Below are 25,467 nucleotides of genomic sequence, written 5' to 3'. Positions count from 1 at the left end.
CATGATGGTGTATGACTTGGAAAGAACTTGCAGATGGTGGTGTTCCCATGCATTTGGTATCCTTGTCCTTCCAGGTGATACAGCTCATACCTTTGGAAGGTGCTTTGCAGGAGGCTTGGTGAATTATTGCAGTGTATCTCGTACATATACACATTGTTGCCACTTCATCAGTGGTGGGGAGACAATGTTGGAAGTGTTACATGGTGTGCCAATCAAACAGGCTGCTTTGTCCTGGCTGGTGTTCAACTTCTTATGTATTGTTGGAGCTGCTCTCATCCAGGTAAGTGATAAGTACTCTATCACACTTCTGACTTGAGTCCAGACAGGATTTGAGAAATCAAGAAGTGGGTTATTCACTGCAGAATGTCAATCTTTGATCTCCTCTTTTAGTTACAATATTTATATGGGTGATCCAGTTCCATTCTGGTCAATGGTAACACCCAGGATGTTGACAGTAGAGGATTAAATGATTGTAATACCATTGAATGTCAAGGGGTGATGGTTGGATTCCATCTTGTTTGAGATGGTCATTACTTAGGATTAGGTGTTACTTCCCACTTACCAGCACAGTCTGAATATTGTCTTGTCCACGTCTTGCTGCATTTGGACAAAGACCACTTCAATATCAGAGAAGTCAAAATTGTTGACAATCATTGTGAAATCATCAGGAACATCCTTATTTCTGACCTTATGATGGAAGGAAGGTCTTTGATGCATCAACTTGGACCTAGAACAAGCCTGAGGATACGCTGCAGTGATGTGCTGTTGCTGAAATGATTGACTTCCACTAACCAAAGCCATCTTCCTTTGTGCTAGGTATGACTCCTATCAGTGAAATGTTTACCATTAATTCCAGTTTTGCTAGGTTCCTTGATCTTCTATTCAGTCAAATAACGTCTGGATGTCAAGGACAGTTACCCTCACTTCCTCCTTTAGTTTAGCTTCATCTTCCATCATTGAACCAAGTCTCTAAGGAGGTCAGCACCTAGTAGGCCTGATTGACACTCCATTTTGGTTCTATGAGAATGTTACTGTCGAATAAATGCCACATGATAGCACTATTGGCCTACATTTGACCTGCATTTTATCAACAGCACATACCTGGGCAAGTTTCCACTTTGCCAGTAAATGTTGTGTTTGTAGCTATACTGCAACACTGTAGCTAGGGTAAGGGTTAGTTCTGAATCAGAAGTATTCAGTTCTATTACCAGAATGTTGTCAGGGTGCATAGACTTTCTAGTATCCAGTTCCTTTGGCTGTTTCTGAATATCGTGTGGCAAGAATCAAATTGTTTAAAGATGGCGTCTTTGACGCAAGAGACCGGAGGTCTAAGATGGATTGTCCACTTGGCTTTTCTGACTAAAGATGCTTGGATTTCCCAATCATTGAGGATGGAGATATTTGTGAGGTTGACGTTGTCAGCAGCATTTTGTTTGTATTTATAGTTTCCAAAGACAGATATTTTCCCTGAGATACTGGAATTTAGTATTGGTTCAGGAGTTTAATGAACTCATATGGCTGTTTCATCTGAAGTCTGCCCAGAAAATCCTATTCAGTTTGCCCATGGCCTCATGGTCTTTCATTGTCAGGTGCCCAATGTCTGGTTGAGACAGTTGGCATCATAAAGTGGGGCGGCACTAAAAGCCTCCCCGCTCTTGCCTTTGTCCCTCTTCAGTAAGACTCCTCTTCAATCCTCACTCTGTTCCAGTCACTTTCCAGGGATCAAGTGGCAATCTTTCAGCCGCATCTTGGAGCATTATCAGCAGCAGCCGATGCTATCAGTAGTGCTACTAGCTAAGGAGGTCAGGGGCAGGACTTCTACCTTGTGGTGGAAGGCTTAACAGTAGCCAGTTAAGTGCCCTCAAGGCACTTAAAAGGCATTACACCTCCTCTGCAGAAACAACTTGGGCCACCACCTAAAGTGTTCACATAAACAGGAGTCCCTGTTGCTTGCACAACATTCCAACCCAGTTTTCTCTAAATTTATTTCAAATTACAATTCCAGGTTCATTTTGCAATTTTAGCATCTAATTTCTCAGTAATGCTTTAAGATTGAAGTATTCTCATGCTGTTAGTGTAAGACAAATTTAGTTTTGAAATGCTCCCAGAAGTTTAATAAAACTATGTATACTCTATACAGAGGGGTAGAAAAAAAGATTATACCTCTATATTCAACTCTCTTTACTTCTATTAGGTCACTACTTTTATAGTAACTTATTTATCTACGATAAACCTTACTGAAATGAAAGGAAGGGACTGGCTTGATTCAAAACAACACTATAAAAAGGGACATAGTATATTCTACTAAATTAACTTACAATTTGCTAAGTAATATGTATTCATTCAAACCTTGTAAAATTGAATGCAACCTTCACTCCTAATTTATCCAGAGAAGATGTTCGGCTGTTTTGTTACTAAAGTAATTTATAGCTTTAGCAACAACTGTTACTTAGGAGAATAATTCTTTTTGAAATAGCTAGATAAATAAGTATACATCTCTTCTAATTCCAGTAATTTATATATTGTGTATTTAGATAAGACCATGTTGGTAACCTCTGAAAAGATTTTATTTATAAAGTATTAACTAAGACAGGAGGGGGAGGTGAGTAAAATACAAATTAACCTCAGTTCACAAACTTAAATTACAGAAACTATCAAGTCCACAATACCTGAAAAAGATCATAAACTGTTTTTAAAAAAAAACTTTGTTTAATTTAGACTGGGCTTTGCTGTACTTAAACATGGCTGCCAGCAATTATAGGATGCAAGTTAACTACTGTGACTCTATACTACTTCTGGACTGTCCCAATCAGCAATTATCAGGACAGAACTCAGATGCTATCCTCCTAGAACCATATACACTTGCATTGCATGGATTTGCAGTCAACAAACTCAATAGATGATGATACGTCTCCTAGATGACAAAGTGTAGAGCTGGATGAACACAGCAGGCCAAGCAGCATCAGAGGAGCAGGAAGGCTGACATTTCGGGCCTAGACCCTTCTTCAGAAATGGGGTAGGGAAGGGGGTTCTGAAATAAATAGGGAGAGATGGGGAGGGGGATCAAAGATGGATAATGGAGAAGATAGGTGGAGAGGAGACAGACAAGTTAAAGAAGCGGGCATGGAGCCAGTAAAGGTGAGTGTAGGTGGGGAGGTCGGGAGGAGATAGGTCAGTCCGGGGAGGATGGACAGGTCAAGGGGGCAGGATGAAGTTAGTAGGTAGGAAATGAGGGTGTGGCTTGAGGTGGGAGGAGGGGATAGGTGAGGAGAACAGGTTAGGTACGAGTTCGGCTGGCTTTAGGATGCGGAAGGAGGAGGGGAGATTTTGAAGCTTGTGAAGTCCACATTGATACCATTGGGCTGCCGGGGTCCCAAGCGGAATATGAATTGCTGTTTCTGCAACCTTCGGGTTGCATCATTGTGGCACTGCAGGTGGCCCAGGATGGACATGTTGTCTGAGGAATGGGAGGGGGAGTTGACATGTTTCGCAACTGGGAGGTGCAGCTGTTTATTGCAAACCGACGTGACTGGGAGGTGCAGTTGTGCAGTTCCAATTATCTATGATATGTCTCCTAGCCAGCTCCAGTAACTAAGAAGTCTATTGAAACTCACTTTACCTGAGAAAACACTATTGGCCCATTTATTTAGTTCACATAAACAACAGTTATGCCCAGAGACATAGAAACTACCCCAATAACTAAAGATGACTCATCCAGTTGCATTGTTTCAAAGTTAGAACTCCTCTTGTCTCTGAAAAATTTAATTGTTACTCTACACTCCTTTGCTTCATTCTGATAAGAATCAGTCAGCTATTAACTGTCAGTCTGCAGCGAATATAACAGCTGGGTAAAATCAAGTTTGCTTTTACCAGTCGAGTAAGTTGAGTCTTAAGACCATCAACAGAATAAACTTGCTACAGACGAAAATTTAAGCTAGCTTCAAGTCTGGGTATGCTCCTCAAACTTAGTTCTAAAAAGAAAACTTCTATTCAGCTGAAATATGGATGAGGTTTCTTCACATCACAGGGTTGTGCTTTCATCAATTTTAAAAAGAAATCGATAGACTCGACTAGCCGGCTCCACCTAAATCTGAGCTCCTATAGAAAGGAATTCTCATTGGACACTTGCTTTCTGGAGTCTAAAAATCACATGACTTATTAACTGTATTTTTGTTTCTTTCTCCTGAGAACTCTTTCCTCTCTTTTTCCTTTCTTGTATCGTGTGTATATGTTGTGATAAACATCCTCTGGATTTGAACACATTAATAAATTTTTGACTTAACCCCAAGGACAGTTTGCTGCAGGTCACTATAAAATGTAGCCTTCATGAAATCCTTGGGGGAAACATGTCAGTTTGTTCAAGATAGAAGGGAAAAAAAACCTCCGCTTACATTCAGAAGACAAATAAAATGATGAAGTTCATTTACCACTTTCCCCTGTCTGTAACAAAACTAAATATCAATGAATTATTATTATTAACATGTACTGAGTGGTCTGTATCCCCACATAATTATTTTTCTATTCCTAGCATAAATGATAGAGCCCATTATCACTCTGATCATCTATCTGATCCTGACATCTAGCAAACATGATGGAAGAGTAAACTGAGGCCGGGAATCTAGTCTCAGGTGCAGTTCACAACAATACTTTTTTATCGAGTTGCCAATTATTACACTGATTGAAACTAATGTGCCTACCTTTGCTCCAAAACGCAACTGATCAATGGTATTCTCAGCTTCTGCATACTTTATTAATAGTTTGTCAAACTCCTCCTAAAAATCAAAGCATAAAAGCAAAATTATAAAGATAGAGCTGGTTTCTAAACATCTGTAGACAAATACATTTGTTTCACATCAATATCTTCAACAACACAGGCAAATTGTTGCAAAGTTTTAGTTTTCAAATTCTGCAAGAAAAATGGAATACCTACTGTACAACTTTATCCTATTTTCTGTTTTAAAATTAAATATCTAACTAGTCTGTTTGAAAGTCATTTTTCATTTTAAAAAAAATTTAATCTATTCCTTTACAAGTCAACATTTCACCAAATAGACTAAGTGCTATCATATTTGATATCATTCTGGTCACACTCCTCAACACTCTTACAGAGCAATCTCTATTCTTCTTGATGCATGGGTTCAAAGTGAACACAATGATTAAGTATAGATGCAGAACCCATTGTAAGGTTTACATGTCCTTTAATTCTACAAACATCAATCCTGGCAACAGGACTTTAAATCATAGGGAATCCTAATTTTTCCTATAGCAAACTCATACATTTTATGTTCCTTCAATTAATGATCAAATACTAATTTGAAGTCCCTTTCTTGATCAGTTACCTTTTCATAGCAAAACCATGTCAGGAGCCCCATAACCAAATTTCATTTGGAGAGAAACACAACTTTCAGATTCAGGACCTTTTATCAGAAAATTCTTGAAAGAGGTGAACATGATAAAATGACCTAGAACATTAACTATTTTTCTCTTTTCACAGATGTCACCAGACCTTTTGTTTTCAGATTTCCAGCATCTGCAGCATTTTGCTCTTGCGTTATTTGTTCTGAATTAATCTCTGTTTGTATTTTCATAACATGGATGAATGCCCAAGTTAGATTGTTGTCATTAATAGCAGGTTGCTTATGCCATTTCACAAACTGAGAGTCTGAGTTATAATTCTCTAGCATCTTAAGATGCTTAAAGATTGAGACAGATAGATGCAGAAAGAATGTCGCTCCTAGCTGGGGAGTCAAAAACAAGTGAACACAGTCTCAAAATTAGAGGTATGTCATTTAGGACTGGGAAGTGCAGGCATTTCTTCAGAGGGTGAAGAATCATTGGAATGCTGTCCTCAGAAGCAGTAATTGTGTATATTCAAGACACAGATTAGTAGAATTCCAGATACTAATGACATCAAGGGATATGGGGATAGTGTGGGAAAACGATGTGCAGCTATGATCTAGAATGGCAGAGCAGGCTCGGTGGGAGGGGGGGGAATGGCAGAATGTCCTACTACTTCTAAGTTATAATTTACTTATCCCATAATTACACAGGCTCAGATTGTTTTCCAGCAGCTGCCAATAATTCTTTATCAACTGCTCTTTGGAAGGAAAAAAAAATGACCCACAGTATTTGCTCTTTGTTTTAATCACTCTTTAAATCACATTGGAGACCCAAGATTGTATCTTATAACAGTATATTAGTAGAGTAATACAGTATACTATATAGTATATTATAAAATTAGCATAAAAGTAAAGAATTAGAGATACCTGATGGGTACCTATTAATAGTTTGACTTTTCAAATGATCATGTACTACATCTCCTGATATGTGTTCTAAAATTGTATGTTGATTTATTTTTATTTTGTAGAAAAGCACTTTTGAACACAACTTTGTCAAATCATTATGGTTGACATTTTTACCACTGCTATTGAAGGTGATAATGTGTTTACTTGTTTGCTAGTCTGTTCATAAAGAACACATCGCAAAAGATAAACCAAGAAAAAAATTCAACAAAACAGCTTAACTAGATCAACCACGGCCCAAGGATGTGGATGTGGATCAGAAATTTTTAAATGATTTCTAAACATTGAACGTTAAGGAAAATTGATTTTGTTTTTAGAATGATGTGGATTATTTTACTTAGAATGTTGGTGGCTGTTTAAACAATGTTTTAGATGGTCTTCGCTGCTGTGATAGAATTTGTCACAGTTGTTAAAATGTGAACGGAGTTTTCAGTACAGGTTGTTGAATGTGCATGCTAAGATGGAAGCTCTCAATGAAATGATTTCCTGTTTTAGTTTTGTAGGTTTAAAAAAAAATCAGCTAGACAAGAAAAAGCCTCGAGGAAGAGCTGCACAATTGAAATGACATGAATTAACACAGCATTGCGGAGCACTCCGCTCTGTGTGGTTATTTCACATGTTTGTGTCTATCTTGCGACTCATCATTTTCTGCCCATTATCAAGTGTAGTCGCTGAGTTACTAGCCATGTTTTTTGTCATATGACTGTTTAAAAGTCAAAGTCAAACTGGGAAATATGAAAGAACTAGTGGTGAAATGGAAATAAATATCACGGCATGGCATCCATTTCATCGATGTTAAATGGGTACTTAAGTGTCCAATATAATGGTTGGCACACACACAATCATTCTGTGTAAGATAATTACTCCTGCCCTGTTGATTTACAGCTACTTCACTAAGCATCCAGGATTGTACTTTGAACTATCGTTAATCTCATTGACAAAGGGGTCAATTTACACATTCAAACTGGAGTGTAAATGACCTGCTGACTTAACATACTGTAGTACCAGGAGGGACACAAATGATCTCCCTAGCTTCACGTTAAAACCAGAGACCAGTCCACAAAAGTTGGCTGATCTTTGCCTGGGCCAAAGAAGCTCTCCCATGAGATTGGTGAACCAACTAGTTGTGGTCTTGCCATCTGTTCTTGTTAGGCACATACATTGTGTTAGAATTGCACATGGTTCAGGCACAAATTAATTTTCTTGGCCACTAGCTTTTTGTTACCTGCAATTGTTGAAAAAGTTCTGGGGTATGATTTGAGTCCGCAGGTTGTTTTTTGCTGTTAACTTCTGTTCTGGTAGGAACTATTGAAGATTGTGTACTATCCAATATCACCTGTGTTGCATCTACTGTTGACTCATGCGTTGCATGAGGACTTTCTGGTGAGTCGACTGAAGATTTTGCCTTTTTTATTATTGGTCTTTCCAGATTATAATTACTCGAAGTATTCCTCTTGGGAATTTTGACTTTGGGTCCAACTTTGGAAAAGTCAAGCAAAGGATAATGTTGCTTTCCTTTACCATATTTGATTTCATTGTAAGAAATTGTTCTTCCCATTTTTAAAATAGGATTTTGAGTAATTGCTGATACTGTTTCAAGATTAGGTAGTGCTTGTGTGTTCTCTTCCTGTGTTATTTTTGGTGAATTCTCTAGTGCACATGTGCAATTATTTTCCATCTTCTCATACGTATTGCAGTATGAATCATCTTCAACTTGGAATACTTTTTTTTCAGTTGTAAATTTGCTATCCAGCCCTTGATTCCTGGAAAGGTCTGCTTCTAATATTGTAAATTTGTTCATGTTTATAGGTAAATTATTACTAGCCACTGATGAAACATGGTTCTTAATTACAGTTTCTTCAACACTATCTGTAAAAGAGGTTTCTGGTAAAGTCTCAGAGTCAATGTACGTGGATGAACTAAGTGCCAGGTCTTCTTCAGAGAAGTAATATTGGAGTGATTCAGCAATGTTTGATCTTCCATCACAAACCTGACTGTGTTCAACCGGTAAGCTATTTTCTAATTCAGTTTCATATCTGGATACCAATGCATCAACTGTGTCCTTCGGCAAAAAAGTATTTGTTTCACTTTTACTTCTGTGGTTAGAATTTTCAGGTTCTGTATTTGGTTCATTATCAGGCTTTTCTTGGCAGAAGAATGAATTCTCCATTGTTGATCTTTCCTGGGTACTCAATGGGATTGTTTGTGTCAATCTGCAAACAGACAAAGGAGCTGACTGGTTTCTGACAAGTCCAGTTAATGGCAGTGTTTGGGCAACTAAATCAGGATGCTCATCTGTTGCATGTTCACGAACATTCTGTAAGTTACCATCATATGGCAATTCTTCCAGCTCCTCATCAGTGGTATTGCCAGACAACTCCTGCAGTTTGCTCTCTTGAAAACTACTTTTAAAATTATCTTTTGTTTCATCATTTTGGTCCGAATAGCTAGAACTGTGTTGGTTTTGCTCATTCCCAGTTTCTTCAGCCCTGTTTATTTCATATTCATTTTCAATCTTGTCAATATCATCTATTGCAGAAAGACAAACATTGTCAACATAGAAATCCTGTTTGATTTCCAGAATTTTTAATTTTCATAGTAAACCAATCAATCTCCAATCATCATAATCAAAGCCATGCGTTGTTTTGAATCTGGTCAGATTCTTTATCCAAATCAGCCAGCATCTCTTACAAACATTATAAAGTTTACTGTCAAGTTACGTAACAATTGTAAGACATTGAGTAAAATTTGAAGTATTTTCTTTTGATTGCCAACTTCAAAAACAACTGAAATGATTTATTCTTTAAATTATACAGATTTTAACTCCCTTCTTTCATTCTCTCCACACGCATTTCCTACACAGAAGTTGAATGATGATATCTTCAGTGTAAGATAATACTTATGATTAGATTTTTAGAAAATTAATTAATTGAAAATCAAAAAGCAACTTTACAGTATATTATATACCGCACTATCTTTATTTCAATTGCTGAAAATTAGGAGATGAGTTTGATATAAATGGACATCTAGACTTTCTTTGGCAGTTCTCCAGATAGATTGACCAGTGGAGGATTGGAGCTAGAACTTCGAGAGAACTGATGTTATTTGAAGTCTACTTTGACACACAGATCTGCAGTGACAGCATAAATGAGTGCAGTATGTATCTATCTGTGTTAACTGCAGTGGGTTAGTTACAAGGGAGTCAAAGGTTATTGGGTTTAGACTGAAACTGGATCAGCAATGATTTTGTTATATGGTAGAGCAGCCCTGAGGGAGTGATTGGTGTAATTCTGCTCCTAATTTGTTAGTTTGCAAATCAGCAAGGAGTGTTACATTCAATTCTAAAGGAATATATACTATAGGAAGTTGTGCTTATTAAGTTATGCTCCAATGAATTCGCAAAATGGATCGCAATTGTTTGCATGAGTTAAATAGCCAGTGAAGCTGGAGAACCTTAATCACGAAGAACTTCTGATTTACTCAACCTTGTATTCATCAATCTAGCATGTATATGTGATGCTATTCTTATGGAGAAGAAATTAGATTTCATTGAGCCCATTTTGCCAATTAACTATAGGGTTTTGTCCCACAAAAATCCCATTCCAGAAATACAGTCTTCTGTGGATTTAAGATTAATACCTATCCAGCAGTTTCTGACTACTGGGGCTATTACCAAAAGAAAAAAAGCTCATTTTCCTTTGTGGAGATGGGAGGAATAAGAGACTCTTCATCTCGAGTGCTCAGCCTGACAACATTCCACCAGTAGTGCATACAGTGACTGTCACCCTGAGGCACTAGTGCAGCAGGATAACACTAGAACCTGACAGGTGCAGAGTTTTACCCAAATTACTAAACTGAATCTCAACACAGGGGAGGAATACTCCCTAGGAATAAGCTTGCCAATTATTGCTGAACATATTTTAGAGGTTTCATCCTGTGACCCCTCAAGTCTAACTACATACTCAAATCATCCTATTTCACATCACCAACATTTGTAAAAATATAATGTCAAAGATTCTTTTAAATCCCATTCGGACTTTTCTCCTTGGTTGCTGTCACCAGTGTCGAGATGATTTATCTTCAAATTAGTGGAAACTCCAAGCTAGTATCAGCAACCCTATCTGATGGTATTTTCACATTGTGCCAATAAGAAAAGGCATGGAATGTAAATTTGGGGTCCTACCTGGTTTTACAAAGTGCTCTACAGTCTATTGCACTAAGTTTATTTTGGGCACATTTTAAGGTTACTTCTTTTCACCTTTTGTAATATGTAAATTTCAGGAGAAGTTTCAGCACATACACAGGCTGGACTTGCTTTTAAGGTTAGTTGTCTTCATCACTGTGTGTATCTATAGAGCTGTAAGGGAGGGAATTTGAGACATTTGGCCCAGTAACAAAGATTGAAGAGTTTTAAATATAAATGAAAGCTCAACTCCTACACTTTTCTTTGAAAGTGTCACTAAAAGTGAATAGAACATTTCAATGGGATTAATCTTATATTCCTTTAGCGCCAGTGTACGGCTCCATTGGTGCACTCTCTTTGCTGAGCCTGATGTTATGGGCTCAAGTTCCACTTCAAACTGAGGGAATGCTGCATATTGGAGGTGCAGCCACTTGCAAGAGATGATAGACCAAGACACTACCTGTTCTTGCAAGTAGATGTAGATAATGGTATGGTGTTAATTCAAAGGCCAGGTTGTTGGAGAGGTTTTAATCTCTGGTGAGCTGACCAATATTTATCATTGCTCCATACCACAAAACATGATTTGGTCACATATGCCTGTTTGTGAAAATCTACAATGCGGAAATTGGTTGCTTTGTTTCCTTCATTACTACACATCAAAATAAGTAACTAACTACATATGCTTCAAGACATCTGGGCATGTAAGAAACTACATAAATGCAAATTGTCTTAGCTTGCATAACATAGGTCTATAATTCAATTATTAACTATTAGGTGCTATATCTCTCAAAAACAATGTGATTTTTATATCCACTATCAGGTTGTACTTATAATCACAAGCGAAGTTCAGTGTAGTACTGGAAGATGCTGTTAGAATTGCAGCAGAAATGTTATGCCCGGTTTTGCAGAAATCAGGAAGGTGCTAGGCCATTTTCTCCTGAAACCCTCATCCATGCTACTTTTACCATCCACAGTCAACAATTCCAAACTTTTCTGGGTGCCCTCTCATTTTCCACAGTCCACAAATCTGAGCACATTTATGCTGGTGTATCCTAGCCCAAACATCCATCACCCCTGTGCTTGCTTACCTATTTGGCCCCTGGACTACCAATTCTGATTTTAGGATTCACAGTATGCTATTGGTATACATTTATATATTGTTGCAACATTGACCGTCCCTACTTCTGAAAAATACTCCAGAACTACAAACCACCAAGAATTGTGTTCCTCTAACTCTGGCTTGCTGTGAACACCCACCTACTTGTCCTATATGGTAGCAGTCACTGCAGACATTTAGGCACCAGATTTAGAAATTCATTCCCAATCACCTGTGTTCAAGACCTTTGTTTTGATCAAATATTTCATCACCTGCCCCAGTGTCAACTTCAGTGGTTGTCAATTTTTGTCCGATCACATTGGTGTGAAATACTTGGGATATTTTACTACATAATTTGCAGTTATAGAATGCTATTTATCATTAATCCTGCAGCATCGTAGTTCATTCCATCTCAAATGAGATATAAATAAATTTCAGTGGATCAGAACCCAGACTTGCTAGGCCTTTGGAGTATAATTTAAAAATTCCAGCAACAATATTTTAAAAGAAAATAAAAAAAGTCAAATCATTCCTAAGTGGTTTTGCAGTTGCTGAGTAAGTCGCATTTGCAATCTGTGGTTAAACATTTTCAGTCACACAAATGAAATAAAAAGCACAGGACTGTCTATTAACATCTTGAGTATTTTAAATACAACAATCTAGGAGGGGAAAAATAAACAAAACATCTTTGAGGTACTAAATTTCTTCATTCTGTTGATGACCCATGTTTTTTTAAAACCACTGACTTCTGATTTATTCAGGAGTCAGGAAAGGCATTGTGGTATTGGATAAGTGAATTACAAATGAGTGCAAAAACATTTAAAATATTTAATTGTCATTTTTAATAGAGTACAGATCTTAATTTACTACTACTTGCAAAGCTTACATTATAGACTGCAAAACTGCTTTAAAATTATGTTGAAATTAATGGTCAAAAATGAATTAAATAGTGCACCTCTGACAATAGAGGATGACAAATGCTTTCATTCACAAAATAACGTTGCAAAAATGATCTTAAATCCTACATTATGTTTCTCTTTCTAATGTTCCCAAATGAAACTCTTTACTGAATATTAAATGATCACATTCACAAACCTGTAATAATATTAACGCTATCATCTTCTGCTGACGACTGAGAAAGGAAGATGGTATAGGAATCACATACTTCATTAAAACTTAAGTCGAAATCATCATCCATATCTAGAAGTATACTGTGTTCAAAAGATTTCTCCCACACTAAAGAATTCTCTGATCTTTTTTTGATGCAGTCCTCATCTAGAATGTCATGTGGTTGTCGCAAATTAACACAGTAGTTCTTTACAAATCTGGTGAATTGATAGTCATCCATTTTTTCCAGAAGCTCTTCATTGGCATCTATATCCAATTCATTCATCATATTACAGTTTACATCTGCTTCAAAGCTGTCCATTTTTTGAAATCAGAGAGATTGTTCTAAAAAGCCAGACAAAACTAGGCACAATCTTCATTAAATGAAGTCTGAAAACGTTCTTTATAAGTAGAATAATCTATGCAGGAGAGAAGAAGAGTTAGTGTTTTTATAATTAATACTTGAGTACACTTACTATAAAAAGTGATTGTTACTAATCATGTACTATCAACATTAAAAATTACATTCTATTTTTAATATTTAATCGCGGCCAAAGGGCCTGTACTGCACTGTAATGTTCTATGTTCTAAATACTGTGTATCTCACGATGTCACATTGTTATATCTCAATTTGAAGACTAAAAGGAATTAAACACAATTAAACACCCTCAAAAGTACACCTATCACCATGTTAGCATGTTATACAGCTTAATGTTGAGAGATGACTCTCAGCTTGTTGTAGTTGAATTTCCTGAGGCATCGGAGACTGCGCTGATCACACCATAAAAGCTCTAAAATTTGGTTAAATCTAAGGCTTCCTGCTTCATAAACATTTTTACAATCCTATTCTGCGGCCCTTCTGCCTTGTCTCAGTAAAACCCAGAATTAGTAGATTGAAGACAGCTTCCCAAGTTTTTTTCTGTCAAAATTATCCCCAATTTTACCAATTCACTTAGGGCTTTACTTCAATAGTAAATACATAGAAATCTAATGAATTTATTTAATGAGACAAATTAACTTTATTTCACAGTTTAAATTCTTGAAACTTGCTTTGAAATAGCAAAAAAAACTCATTACTAGTAGTAAAGGAGCAAAGGGAGTTTCAGGCTGTAGTTATACAATAGGGCTGACTTTTGTCATCACAATACCTCAAGGATTCCCAAACTTTATGTACGAGAATAGAGGTGCAGGCCTTTTATGTCAGGTCTCCTTTTCACTCTATTTTGGATTACTGGGCCTTTCCCAAATAAGCAGGCCTGAGTATATACACCAACAATAGGAAAATAAAACAAAAAAAAGTGGATAATCCCTGCCCTTGTCATTTTACATCAACCCTCCAAATACAGGAATACCCCTAAAGCTGATGGTTGGAATTGTATCAAAGCTGTCCTCTCTTTGGAAGGTCCAGAGAGTCCTCAAAATTATACCAAATGGAGCAACAAGTCAGGGAACTCTTTTAAAAACTTTAATCCAACTGATCATTAGTTGTTTGGGCTTTCTTTGCCCAAAGGTGAGCAGCAATAGTCCTGTTGGATGGGTGCATCTATCAAATTACTGGCCAGATGCTGAAGATAATTGAAAAAAAATGTTATTCATGGGATGTGAAAGTCACTGCCTGGGCTAGCATTTATTGCTCACCCTAGTTGCCTTAGGGAAGATTGTTGGGGAGTTGCCTTTTTAAAATCGCCGCACTTCACTTTTTGTAGGTAGACCCACAACGCCATTCTGGATGAAGTTCTAGGATTTTGACACAACGACATTGAATGAACAATAAAATACTTCCAAGTCAAAAATGGTTAGTGACTTGAAGGGGAACTTGTAGATAGTAGTGTTCCCATTTATCTGCTGCCTTTGTCCTTATAGATGGTAGTGATTATGGATTCAGAAAAGTGCTGACCAAGAAGCCGAACTGAATTTGCTTCTATCTTCTCAGGCTCACTGTTGCATGGTAGATGCCCAGCCTCTGAAATTATAGGTCAATCCATCCATCAATCTTCAGTTCATTAACAAGTCTTCAACATTTAACAGGGGTTCCTTTTAAAAAGAGGATTGCTGTAAAATATTCTCCTCAGGAGATATATTTAACAGAACCCGGGGAATATTTTATTTCCTTATTAGAGATTATTTCTGAGGAACACCTAAAAAGTTACATCTAATTAAATTGAACTCAACTGAATTCTGTCCTCTAGTGAACAAACATAAATCAGATCAACTTTATCTTAAATTTTGAGCCCTTGGTGATGGCAAAAAAAAAGGATGAAAACAAAATCCTATAAATTTCCTTGTTGCTGGTCACTAAGTCCTGCAAAAATTGACAGGAACGCACATGAGCCAACATTGACAATTCAATATAAAGGTATGGGCAAATGTAAGAGGCATGGAAAAGAAATGGGAATATTTATTATATTTACAGGAGGCAAATTGAATAAGACACAAACATGTGATTTGACTCTTATGTCCCAAAGAGAAAAGCAAAAGAAGAACTAACAAAGCAAGATCCAAGAGATACTTTCAATCTTAATACGTGCATTAAATAAATGCAAGTTGTTGCTGCAATATTTGTCTAAAGTTCTTGAGTAGATTTGTAGCTCAAGTTGTGGATGCTGTGGTTGGTTTGCTTGCCAATCTGGTTCATTAGTTTGCAGAAGTTTCATTGCCTGGCTAGGTAGCATCATCAGTGCAGCCTCCAATGAAGTGTTGTCATATATTCCCAATTGCTATTTAAACTCTGGGGTCAGTTGGAGTTGATTACCTCATTTCTTTGCAGTGGTTGTATATTTTAAAAAAGTCTAATCCTATGTATTTATTGATGACATCTTGGTGGAGAACCAGACCTCTAGAAATTCTTGTACTTGTCTCTGTTTGGCTTGTCCTAGCTTCCTGACATTGTCCCAATCAAACTTGTGGTTCAATTTGTCTGTATGTATGTATGGAGAAGAGTATTGGTCTTTTTGTTGCTAGTTGGTGTTCTCGTATTCTCGAAGCCAGTTTTCTTCCTTTCCATCCAATGTAATGTTTGTCACAGTCCATGCATAGAATCTCAGATTATGTTTGTTCTGTCCATAGTGGTTAAGGAGTCTTTGATTCTTGTTAGCAGTTGGCATAGGGTTGATGTAGGTTTGTGTGCCACTCTGTTGCCCAGTGGCTGCAGGAGTCTTGGTCAGTTCAGATATGTTCTTGACGTATGGTAATGAGACATCTTCCTGTTGTGTGACAGGCATCCTTGGACCCAGCTGTTTGGGTATCCGTTGTCTTCAAATACTTGGAGGAATTATTCTTCATTTTGGCGTAGTTCTGGGTTGCTGTAGTGTGCTGTGGGTCATTTGGACAGTGTTTTCACACAACTCCATTTTCGCGTTGGTGGTTGCTGTTGAAATTTAGGACTTGATCCCTGTGTGTCCTTTCCATATACTTTGGTCAGAAATTTCCCCTTGGCCTTGCATCCTACCATCATGTCCAGGAGTGGGAGCTGTTTGTTCTTTTCTTCTTCTGTCCAGTGAATTTTATGCTGGTGAAAATGTTGTTTATAAGTTGGTGTGTTTCATTTAGATTGTTTGATGAAGATGAAAACAGTCATGCTGAGACTTGAAAACATGGTCTTTCCACAGATCCAACCCACACTATGGTTCCAATACGTGGATGACACTAACGCCAGACAAACTAAACTAGAAGAAACACACCAGCTTATAAACATTTTCACCAGCAGCAGGTTCACCAGAGCAGAAGAACGTGACGGTAGGGTAGGGCTAACAGGGCATTTCTGACCACACACACACACACACACACACCCGAACAGCTGGGTGTGATGATGCCTGTCAAACAGACAGGAAGATACGACATAATAATAAAATGTGAGGCTGGATGAACACAGCAGGCCAAGCAGCATCTCAGGAGCACAAAAGCTGACGTTTCGGGCCTAGACCCTTCATCAGAGAGGGGGATGGGGGGAGGGAACTGGAATAAATAGGGAGAGAGGGGGAGGCGGACCGAAGATGGAGAGTAAAGAGGATAGGTGGAGAGAGTGTAGGTGGGGAGGTAGGGAGGGGATAGGTCAGTCCAGGGAAGACGGACAGGTCAAGGAGGTGGGATGAGGTTAGTAGGTAGCGGGGGGTGCGGCTTGGGGTGGGAGGAAGGGATGGGTGAGAGGAAGAACCGGTTAGGGAGGCAGAGACAGGTTGGACTGGTTTTGGGATGCAGTCGGTGGGGGGGAAGAGCTGGGCTGGTTGTGTGGTGCAGTGGGGGGAGGGGACGAACTGGGCTGGTTGAGGGATGCAGTAGGGGAAGGGGAGATTTTGAAACTGGTGAAGTCCACATTGATGCCATCTGGCTGCAGGGTTCCCAGGCGGAATATGAGTTGCTGTTCCTGCAACCTTCGGGTGGCATCATTGTGGCAGTGCAGGAGGCCCATGATGGACATGTCATCAAGAGAATGGGAGGGGGAGTGGAAATGGTTTGCGACTGGGAGGTGCAGTTGTTTTTTGCGAACTGAGCGGAGGTGTTCTGCAAAGCGGTCCCCAAGCCTCCGCTTGGTTTCCCCAATGTAGAGGAAGCCGCACCGGGTACAGTGGATGCAGTATACCACATTGGCAGATGTGCAGGTGAACTTCTGCTTGATGTGGAATGTCATCTTGGGGCCTGGGATGGGGGTGAGGGAGGAGGTGTGGGGACAAGTGTAGCATTTCCTGCGGTTGCAGGGGAAGGTGCCGGGTGTGGTGGGGTTGGAGGGCAGTGTGGAGCAAACAAGGGAGTCACGGAGAGAGTGGTCTCTCCGGAAAGCAGACAGGGGAGGGGATGGAAAAATGTCTTGGGTGGTGGGGTCGGATTGTAAATGGCGGAAGTGTCGGAGGATAATGCGTTGTATCCGGAGGTTGGTAGGGTGGTGTGTGAGAACGAGGGGGATCCTCTTGGGGCGGTTGTGGCGGGGGCGGGGTGTGAGGGATGTGTCGCGGGAAATGCGGGAGACGCGGTCAAGGGTGTTCTCGATCACCGTGGGGGGAAAGTTGCGGTCCTTAAAGAACTTGGACATCTGGGATGTGCGGGAGTGGAATGTCTTGTCGTGGGAGCAGATGCGGCGGAGGCGGAGGAATTGGGAATAGGGGATGGAATTTTTGCAGGAGGGTGGGTGGGAGGAGGTGTATTCTAGGTAGCTGTGGGAGTCGGTGGGCTTGAAATGGACATCAGTTACAAGCTGGTTGCCTGAGATGGAGACTGAGAGGTGAAGATACGACATGCCCCAACATATGTCAGGGTACCATACATTAAGAACATATTTGAACTGACCACAAGACTCCTACGGCCACTGGGCATCAGTAGCACACAAACCTACATCAACCCTACAATTGCAAACAAGAACCAAAGATCCCTTGAGATAACACGGTGTGAAGCTGGATGAACACAGCGGGCCAAGCAGCAGAGAAGCAGGAACGGTCAACGTTTCAGGTCGGGACCCTTTCAGAAAAGTGTGGGAATTTCTATAGGCCTGGTTCTCCACCAAGAATGCCATCAACAAACGCCGAATTAGATTGTATATACACACCATTGCAAAGAAAAACTGGAAATGAGGTAATCAACTCCAGTGGACCCCAGAGTTTAAGTAACAGATGGGAAAATATGTCAATGCTTCATCGGTGGCTGCAAGGATAATGTTGCCCAGCAGGGTAACGAAATATCTGCAAAACTAATGAACCAACTACAGCAATATGTCACTTGATATCTTGTTTGTCCTTTTAAAGTAGGCTCACACTCTGCAGCAAATGTAAGCAGGAGGTGGCATTCTTGCATCTGCTGCCCTTGTTCTTCTAGATGGAAGTGATCATGGGCTTGGACAGTGCTGTCTAAGGGTCTTTGGTGAATTTCTGCAATATGTCTTATAGATAGTAGCAGAAGTGTGCACTGAGTGTTGGTGGTAAAGTGAGTGGATGCAGTGTCAATGAAGTGGGCTTCTTTGTCCTGGATGAAGTTCTTCAGTGTTGTTGGAGCTGCACCCATCCAGAAAATTCTATCACATTCCTGACTTGTGCTTTGTAAATAGGCAGGCTCTGGGGAGTCAGGGTGAGTTACTCACTACAGTATTCCTAGCCTCTGACCCACTCTTATAGCCAGTGTTTAAGTCACGCTGTCAAGTGTTGGAGCTATCAGCACTTGAAAACCAGGACTTCCTTGTCCGAGATCCAAATACAAATTGAAAACCATGGCCAGAACCAATCAGCTGCCTATTGGCTGGAAGGTCACCCAGGATCCAACATCTCCTGCTTTCAGAGTTGGTCACAAAATGGAAAGATATCACCCAACTTGACAGTTTAACTATTTATAGATTTTAATTTACAAATTCAATCTTATCACAGAGAGGGTGGTAACATAACTATAAATAATGCAAATGAATTAGCATCATGTACTTTCAACTCCCCCCATCATCTTTCCTCACACTTTACCAATAAGCAAGGACCTGAAATTAAACAGTAGGAAGGCAGATAGAATTAAGTGCAACTAAAGAGGTGGCCAAATCATTCTAAAAATATTAATGTGACACGAAGTGTTTATTAAACTAAACCATAGTTTGGAAACTATGGAAGGATCAGTCAGTAAATATTCGAGTAATCTGAATTTGATACTTGTGGTTGCCACATGTTGACTATTGCCATCTGTTTATTGTTGTGCACTGTGGAAGTGAAATGAATAGCTTTTATTCACATTTATTGGTCAAGAGTGAGAATCAGCTGCTCTAAACCTTGATCAAAGGCATTCAGAATTCTTATTCCTTTTCTTGCCTCTCCTTGGGAGATTATGTGGATGATGAAGAATGAAGGAAGACTGGATGTGTGTTGGTGTAATTTTCATATAATAACTGCCACCTAATCGAATGTTAAAAGGTTAATGATAACCTATGCTAACTTCAGGAATTATCACTGATGTTCAGAAAAGTCGCGAATGATCAATTGTCACAAAAACACATTCATCCGAGATATCTTGCAAAAATTCTGGATGAAACTGTCAGCAATAAATTAAGCTCAAAACATTGTTTTCCAAATGCCATTTTCTACTAGTATTACAGGTTACCTTTTGACTAAGCTATACAGAATGGAATTGGAGAATTGCTGTCAGTAGAATTTTTTAAACTGAGTTAAACATCAATTTACTAAGATTACTTGGATTGAGAATTGGAATTTCCATCACTGGTGTGAGTGAAGAGTTGCATCCAAAATTACCGTCAGTCATAAGCCCATTTTGTCATTGTCTATTTCGCTCTCAAACGTACTAAAATATGCATAACACAAAACTGTGCATTTACAATCGGAGCGTGACAATTGCTCTCGCTGCACAAAATATATAAAACAAAGAACAGCGGATACCGGAGAGCTGAAACTAAAACAGAACTTGCTGGCAAAACTCAGCAGGTCTTCTGTAGGAAGCAAGCAGAAAACAGAGTCCGGTGGCTGAGTTTCGCCAGGAATCTCTGTTGCACTGTTCCTTTTCTAAGTTATCCATTGATCATATGCCGTAACTAAATGCACATATATAAACAGATAATCATCGAAACTTTGCAAAGTTTAATCGTGACCTATACTGATGTCATACAACCAATTCGTTAGAATGCATTCTATCTAAATTTCTGATCTTAGTCTTACACCAGTATTGACCACAACAACAAATTGATGAGTACAGTTTAGCATCAAACGGTGTCGGTCTTGTTACAAGAACAAAGTAACATTGTATGGCATTATTAATTTGCATAAAGATCAGCAAATTTGGTGGGGCAGTAAATCGATTCACCGGGGCCAGGCACCTCTTGTGCTGCGTCTGCGACTTTCATAGTTCTCTTCATTGAGGAAACTAGGGCGGGTCACACAGGCAGGGGTTTCGATGTGATAACACAGTGTGGAGCTGGAGGAACACAGCAGGCCAGGAAATATCAGAGGAGCAGGAAAGTTGACGTTGGGACTCTTCTTCAGAAAAGCCCTATTTCTAAAGAAGGGTCTCGACCCAGACGTTAAAAATAACTTTCCTGCTCCTCTAAAGCTGCCTGGCCTGCCAGCTCCACAATGGTATGTCTGACTCCAGGATGGGCAGTTCTTACCATCTCTGGTTGAGGTGATGCTTGCCCCCGGGAGAAATCGACGTGATCTGAGCAACACTGCTTCAACACAAACCAAATTCGCACCAACCTGCGCCGTTATCCGCTCGCACAACCGCTTTTGATCTGAAGGGCGCCATGAGAAGTCCACTTGGACACATCAGTCAGCTCTTTCAACCGAGCAAGCTCCAGCCCGTTACCAAATGCTCCAAGATAGGTGTCAAAGAGCAAGGAAATCCCGACGTACCATAAATACCTGGAGGGCACGGTTGCAGCCGTTTGCTCCGATGTGAATGGGTCCTTTTCGTCGCAACTCCAGGTGCAAATGTGCACGACTTTTCCAAACCCCCCCCAGTGGGTGAATATCAAGTCACTCCAGCGCCGGCAATGGGTGCCGGGGCGACTAATGATTATTGGGAGTGGAAAGTGAAAGGCAACAAATATAAAACCACAAGTGTACTTCAGGATTCTCTTCTCATCCACGAGGTAAACATGACTGGGGAGCAAAGGAGGCGTTGTGTTTGCAACGAGTGTCTAACCTGGAATTCTGCTCCTACCAAACTCGCTTTCTCGGGGGCTAAGCGAAACTCCTCTTTTTCACTCTCCTGAGCTTTAATCCTCCCGGTGCTGCTTCTGCTCACTCCCAGCTGGATTTCTACCAGTTTTTTCAGTTAGATGCGAGTTTGCTCCGGCTCAGCGGCGGTTACATAAATTAGGCAAATGAATGATCCTCGAGCTCACATTGGCTCAAATTTGAATCGGAGCTCGAGTAAGTGGGCGGGGATTCCCCGCCGTTGTTATGGTGTCGGAGGAGCTGCGCCCCGCCCCGTGCCCGGGGGCAGGACCAGGGCCGTTGGGCGTCGGCGATGCGCGAGTTTGACGGGGTCCTACTGATTACTGCTCCACAAAAATACAGCGAAACGGTTCCTGAAAGACTGCAACTCCAGTACTCCCTCATGTGCAAGGTCGATCTGTTGACTATGTCCAGTATCTTACTGTTTTTAAAATGTAAATGACAACGATCTGCAAACGTGTGTCTTACATGAATGAAAGTTGCCCGTGTGTAAGTGCCGCCCATGTCACTGTTACCTATTGTAAAAATATGCATCTTGTGCAGGCTTGCCAGAGTTTCAGTCAACACGCTTCTGAACTCAAACCTTAATATTTTCCCAACCCCAGCCCTGCAAGAACAACAACTGCCTGCAAATGAAGCAGTAAGTGGATTCCGATCTGGAGCTCTGAAACGGACAGAAACCGAAATTAATTGAGAAACTCAGAGATAATGGGAACTGCAGATGCTGGAGATTCCAAGATAATAAAATGTGAGGCTGGATGAACACAGCAGGCCAAGCAGCATCTCAGGAGCACAAAAGCTGACGTTTCGGGCCTAGACCCTTCATCAGAGAGGGGGATGGGGGGGAGGGAACTGGAATAAATAGGGAGAGAGGGGGAGGCGGACCGAAGATGGAGAGTAAAGAAGATAGGTGGAGAGAGTATAGGTGGGGAGGTAGGGAGGGGATAGGTCAGTCCAGGGAAGACGGACAGGTCAAGGAGGTGGGATGAGGTTAGTAGGTAGCGGGGGGTGCGGCTTGGGGTGGGAGGAAGGGATGGGTGAGAGGAAGAACCGGTTAGGGAGGCAGAGACAGGTTGGACTGGTTTTGGGATGCAGTGGGTGGGGGGGAAGAGCTGGGCTGGTTGTGTGGTGCAGTGGGGGGAGGGGACGAACTGGGCTGGTTGAGGGATGCAGTAGGGGAAGGGGAGATTTTGAAACTGGTGAAGTCCACATTGATACCAGATGGCTGCAGGGTTCCCAGGCGGAATATGAGTTGCTGTTCCTGCAACCTTCGGGTGGCATCATTGTGGCAGTGCAGGAGGCCCATGATGACCATGTCATCAAGAGAATGGGAGGGGGAGTGGAAATGGTTTGCGACTGGGAGGTGCAGTTGTTTTTTTGCGAACTGAGCGGAGGTGTTCTGCAAAGCGGTCCCCAAGCCTCCGCTTGGTTTCCCCAATGTAGAGGAAGCCGCACCGGGTACAGTGGATGCAGTATACCACATTGGCAGATGTGCAGGTGAACTTCTGCTTGATGTGGAATGTCATCTTGGGGCCTGGGATGGGGGTGAGGGAGGAGGTGTGGGGACAAGTGTAGCATTTCCTGCGGTTGCAGGGGAAGGTGCCGGGTGTGGTGGGGTTGGAGGGCAGTGTGGAGCGAACAAGGGAGTCACGGAGAGAGTAGGGAAAGCAGACAGGGGAGGGGATGGAAAAATGTCTTGGGTGGTGGGGTCGGATTGTAAATGGCGGAAGTGTCGGAGGATAATGCGTTGTATCCGGAGGTTGGTAGGGTGGTGTGTGAGAACGAGGGGGATCCTCTTGGGGCGGTTGTGGCGGGGGCGGGGCAGATTTGGCAACACCTGCAAAGAGAAAACAGAGTTAACGTTTCGAGACCAGTGACCGTCAGAACCTAGACCTGTAAACGCTTTTGCAGAATTTTAAAACTATTTCCTTTTTAATCAATTCCGTTTATTCTTTCATATTTTACGAGCTATACAATCCACCAGCTCTTTGAGAGTTTGGAAAGGAGGATTATTACTAAGTGCAATGTGTTTCAAAACTGAAGAATTCAATTGCTTTAGTTTATTTTAATGAGCTGCCTCACCCATTTCCTGCTGATTATGCTTCCATTTTGCAATTTGATCAACGGTAGTTTTTTACTTGTTTTTGTTGCAGATGAGCTCCATTTGAACAGTTTACACAGTTTACAGTTCTTTAATTTCAATAGTTGCAACCAAAGAACTTATGAATGGTTGCAGGATAGAAGGAGGCCATTTGACCCAAGTGTTGACATTTGTGTCTGTATCTACCCTCTCTAAGAACAACTCAGCATGTTCCAGTCTCCTGTCTTCCCCACAGTCCTGAAAGGTTTTGTTTTGATAATAATCTAGTTCCTTTCTGAAATCCATAAGTACATCTGCCAAACATTTGGGCAGCACTACAGAGAGGATATCTGGCGAGGACCATTTTGGTTGCCTGGCACTGGGTGCACCTTTATTGCTAAAACTAAATGGTCATATGTAAGCTTGAAAGGAGTAATGAATGATAAACTATACTTTACAAATTAGGCTGACAATGAGATGATTAAGTCTTGGAATCCACTGAGATCATAGTTGACTTAACAGTCAGTGACTTTATTGTCAGTTTGTTTAGTTCAGGAATTAAATACAGACTCTCTATTAGGTTCCAATTGCATGTTTACAGTGCACTTTATTTTAAAATTCCCTCTATTATTTTGTACATTTTCATTCCATCAATCAAAATATATATCTAAGCTTGTAGCATTAAACAGTTAGATGTACTTTTATTATTTGCATTTCCAATTAGCAGTTGTAGTGGTGACAAATGTTTGAGACAATGTTAAAGATCCAGATTGTTCACTGGTTTATTTGTATTTCTTCTTTTGCTGAACTTTATCTGGTGGAAAATTTTAATGATTAAATATTTTAAAGGACAAATAGAAATAGTAGAATTTTTGTACGTATAAAGGAAAAAACAGAATTGTTGAAATACGACTCAGTGCAGATATGCCAGTATCAGAACATCGGAACAGGAATAGAACATTCAGTTAGATCACAGCTGATCTATGGCCTAATACCATATACCTGCCTTTGGCCCATATCCCTTAATATTGTTACTTAACAAAAATGTATCTATTTCAGATTGAAAATTGACAACTGATGCTGCATCCACTGCTATTTGTGGAAGAGAATTCCAAACAGTTATCACCACCATGCTGACTTGGACTTGTGTTGCAGTTTGTTCTTTGTCATTAGGTCAAAATCCTAGAACTAACTAACATTACTGTAGGAAGGCTGTCACCCCTACAGCTCCACAAGATGACTCACTATCAACTCCGCAGGAGCAACTTGGAATACTGTCCTTGATAGCAACACCTATATCTAAAGAATAAATGAAAGTTGTTTAATAATTTCAAGGAAAATAATTTGATGAAACAGAAAAAAGAAGTTGCAATATTCGGCACATTTAATTACCAGAATCACAGTACTCTTATGGTACAGAAGGCGTCCATCATGTCTACGCTAGCTCTTTGAACATTTTAACTTAGTCCCAATCACCTGTCTTTCACCCTCACTGTAAACATTGGTTGACTTTAAAAAAAATAGAAATAATGTCCTCTTGAATGCCTCAGTCAAACCTGACTCACCACCCTTCCAGGTAGTGCATTCAATACCCCAACTGTTCACTCTGTGAAAAAGCTTTTTCACACCTTGCATTTTCTCCCTCAAGAAGACACTTAAATATCGTGGCCCCTCGGTTCTTTATTTGTTAATCAGCAGGAACAGTTTCTGCTTATCTCAACTGTTCAGGCTCCTTATTACAATTTTAAAAACTTATATCAAATCTCTTCTTAGCCTTTTCCTCTCCAAGGAAAACAATCCGAACTTCTGCATTCTTTTCTCCGACTGATTTGTCTCATTCCTGAAACCATTCTCATAAACCTGTTCTGCACTCTGTCCAATGGTTTTGTGGCCAAGAACTGTACACCGTATTGGAGCTGAGGACTACCCAATTTCTGATATACACTCATCATCACCCCCCTGCTCTCGTACTTATGACCTTATTTACAAAGCCTAGGATACTTTATGCTCGATTAAACATATCTGTCTGCTCTCCTGCCACTTTTTTCTACTAA

The 25,467-nt window shown here is 40.3% G+C and overlaps 1 protein-coding gene across 6 annotated transcripts in view; it reads right to left on the bottom strand.

Moving 5' to 3' along the window:
* LOC125456082 (uncharacterized) overlaps window positions 1-21,452 on the bottom strand; it is an 81,506-nt gene extending 60,054 nt beyond the window's left edge. For 5 of the 6 annotated variants that reach the window (XR_007248385.2, XR_009446055.1, XR_007248386.2 and 2 more), the window contains exons 1-4: window positions 20,763-21,452; window positions 12,677-13,107; window positions 7,528-8,831; window positions 4,698-4,772 (exon numbers count right to left, since the gene is read on the bottom strand). Coding sequence is in view for 3 of the 6 variants with exons in the window: in XM_048538776.2 (XP_048394733.1) it covers window positions 4,698-4,772; window positions 7,528-8,831; window positions 12,677-13,010 (1,713 nt within the window). In the remaining 3 variants the exon portion in view is untranslated. The remainder of the gene's footprint in view (window positions 1-4,697; window positions 4,773-7,527; window positions 8,832-12,676; window positions 13,108-20,762) is intronic. The other variant, XM_048538777.2, reaches the window with a different exon arrangement.
* Between the last annotated feature and the right edge of the window lie 4,015 nt (window positions 21,453-25,467).

This window comes from Stegostoma tigrinum, chromosome 8 (assembly GCF_030684315.1).
Source record: "Stegostoma tigrinum isolate sSteTig4 chromosome 8, sSteTig4.hap1, whole genome shotgun sequence".
NCBI lineage: Eukaryota > Metazoa > Chordata > Chondrichthyes > Orectolobiformes > Stegostomatidae > Stegostoma > Stegostoma tigrinum.
The sequence above is the reverse complement of the archived record's forward strand: the minus strand, read 5'-3'. Positions and strand labels throughout refer to the sequence as shown.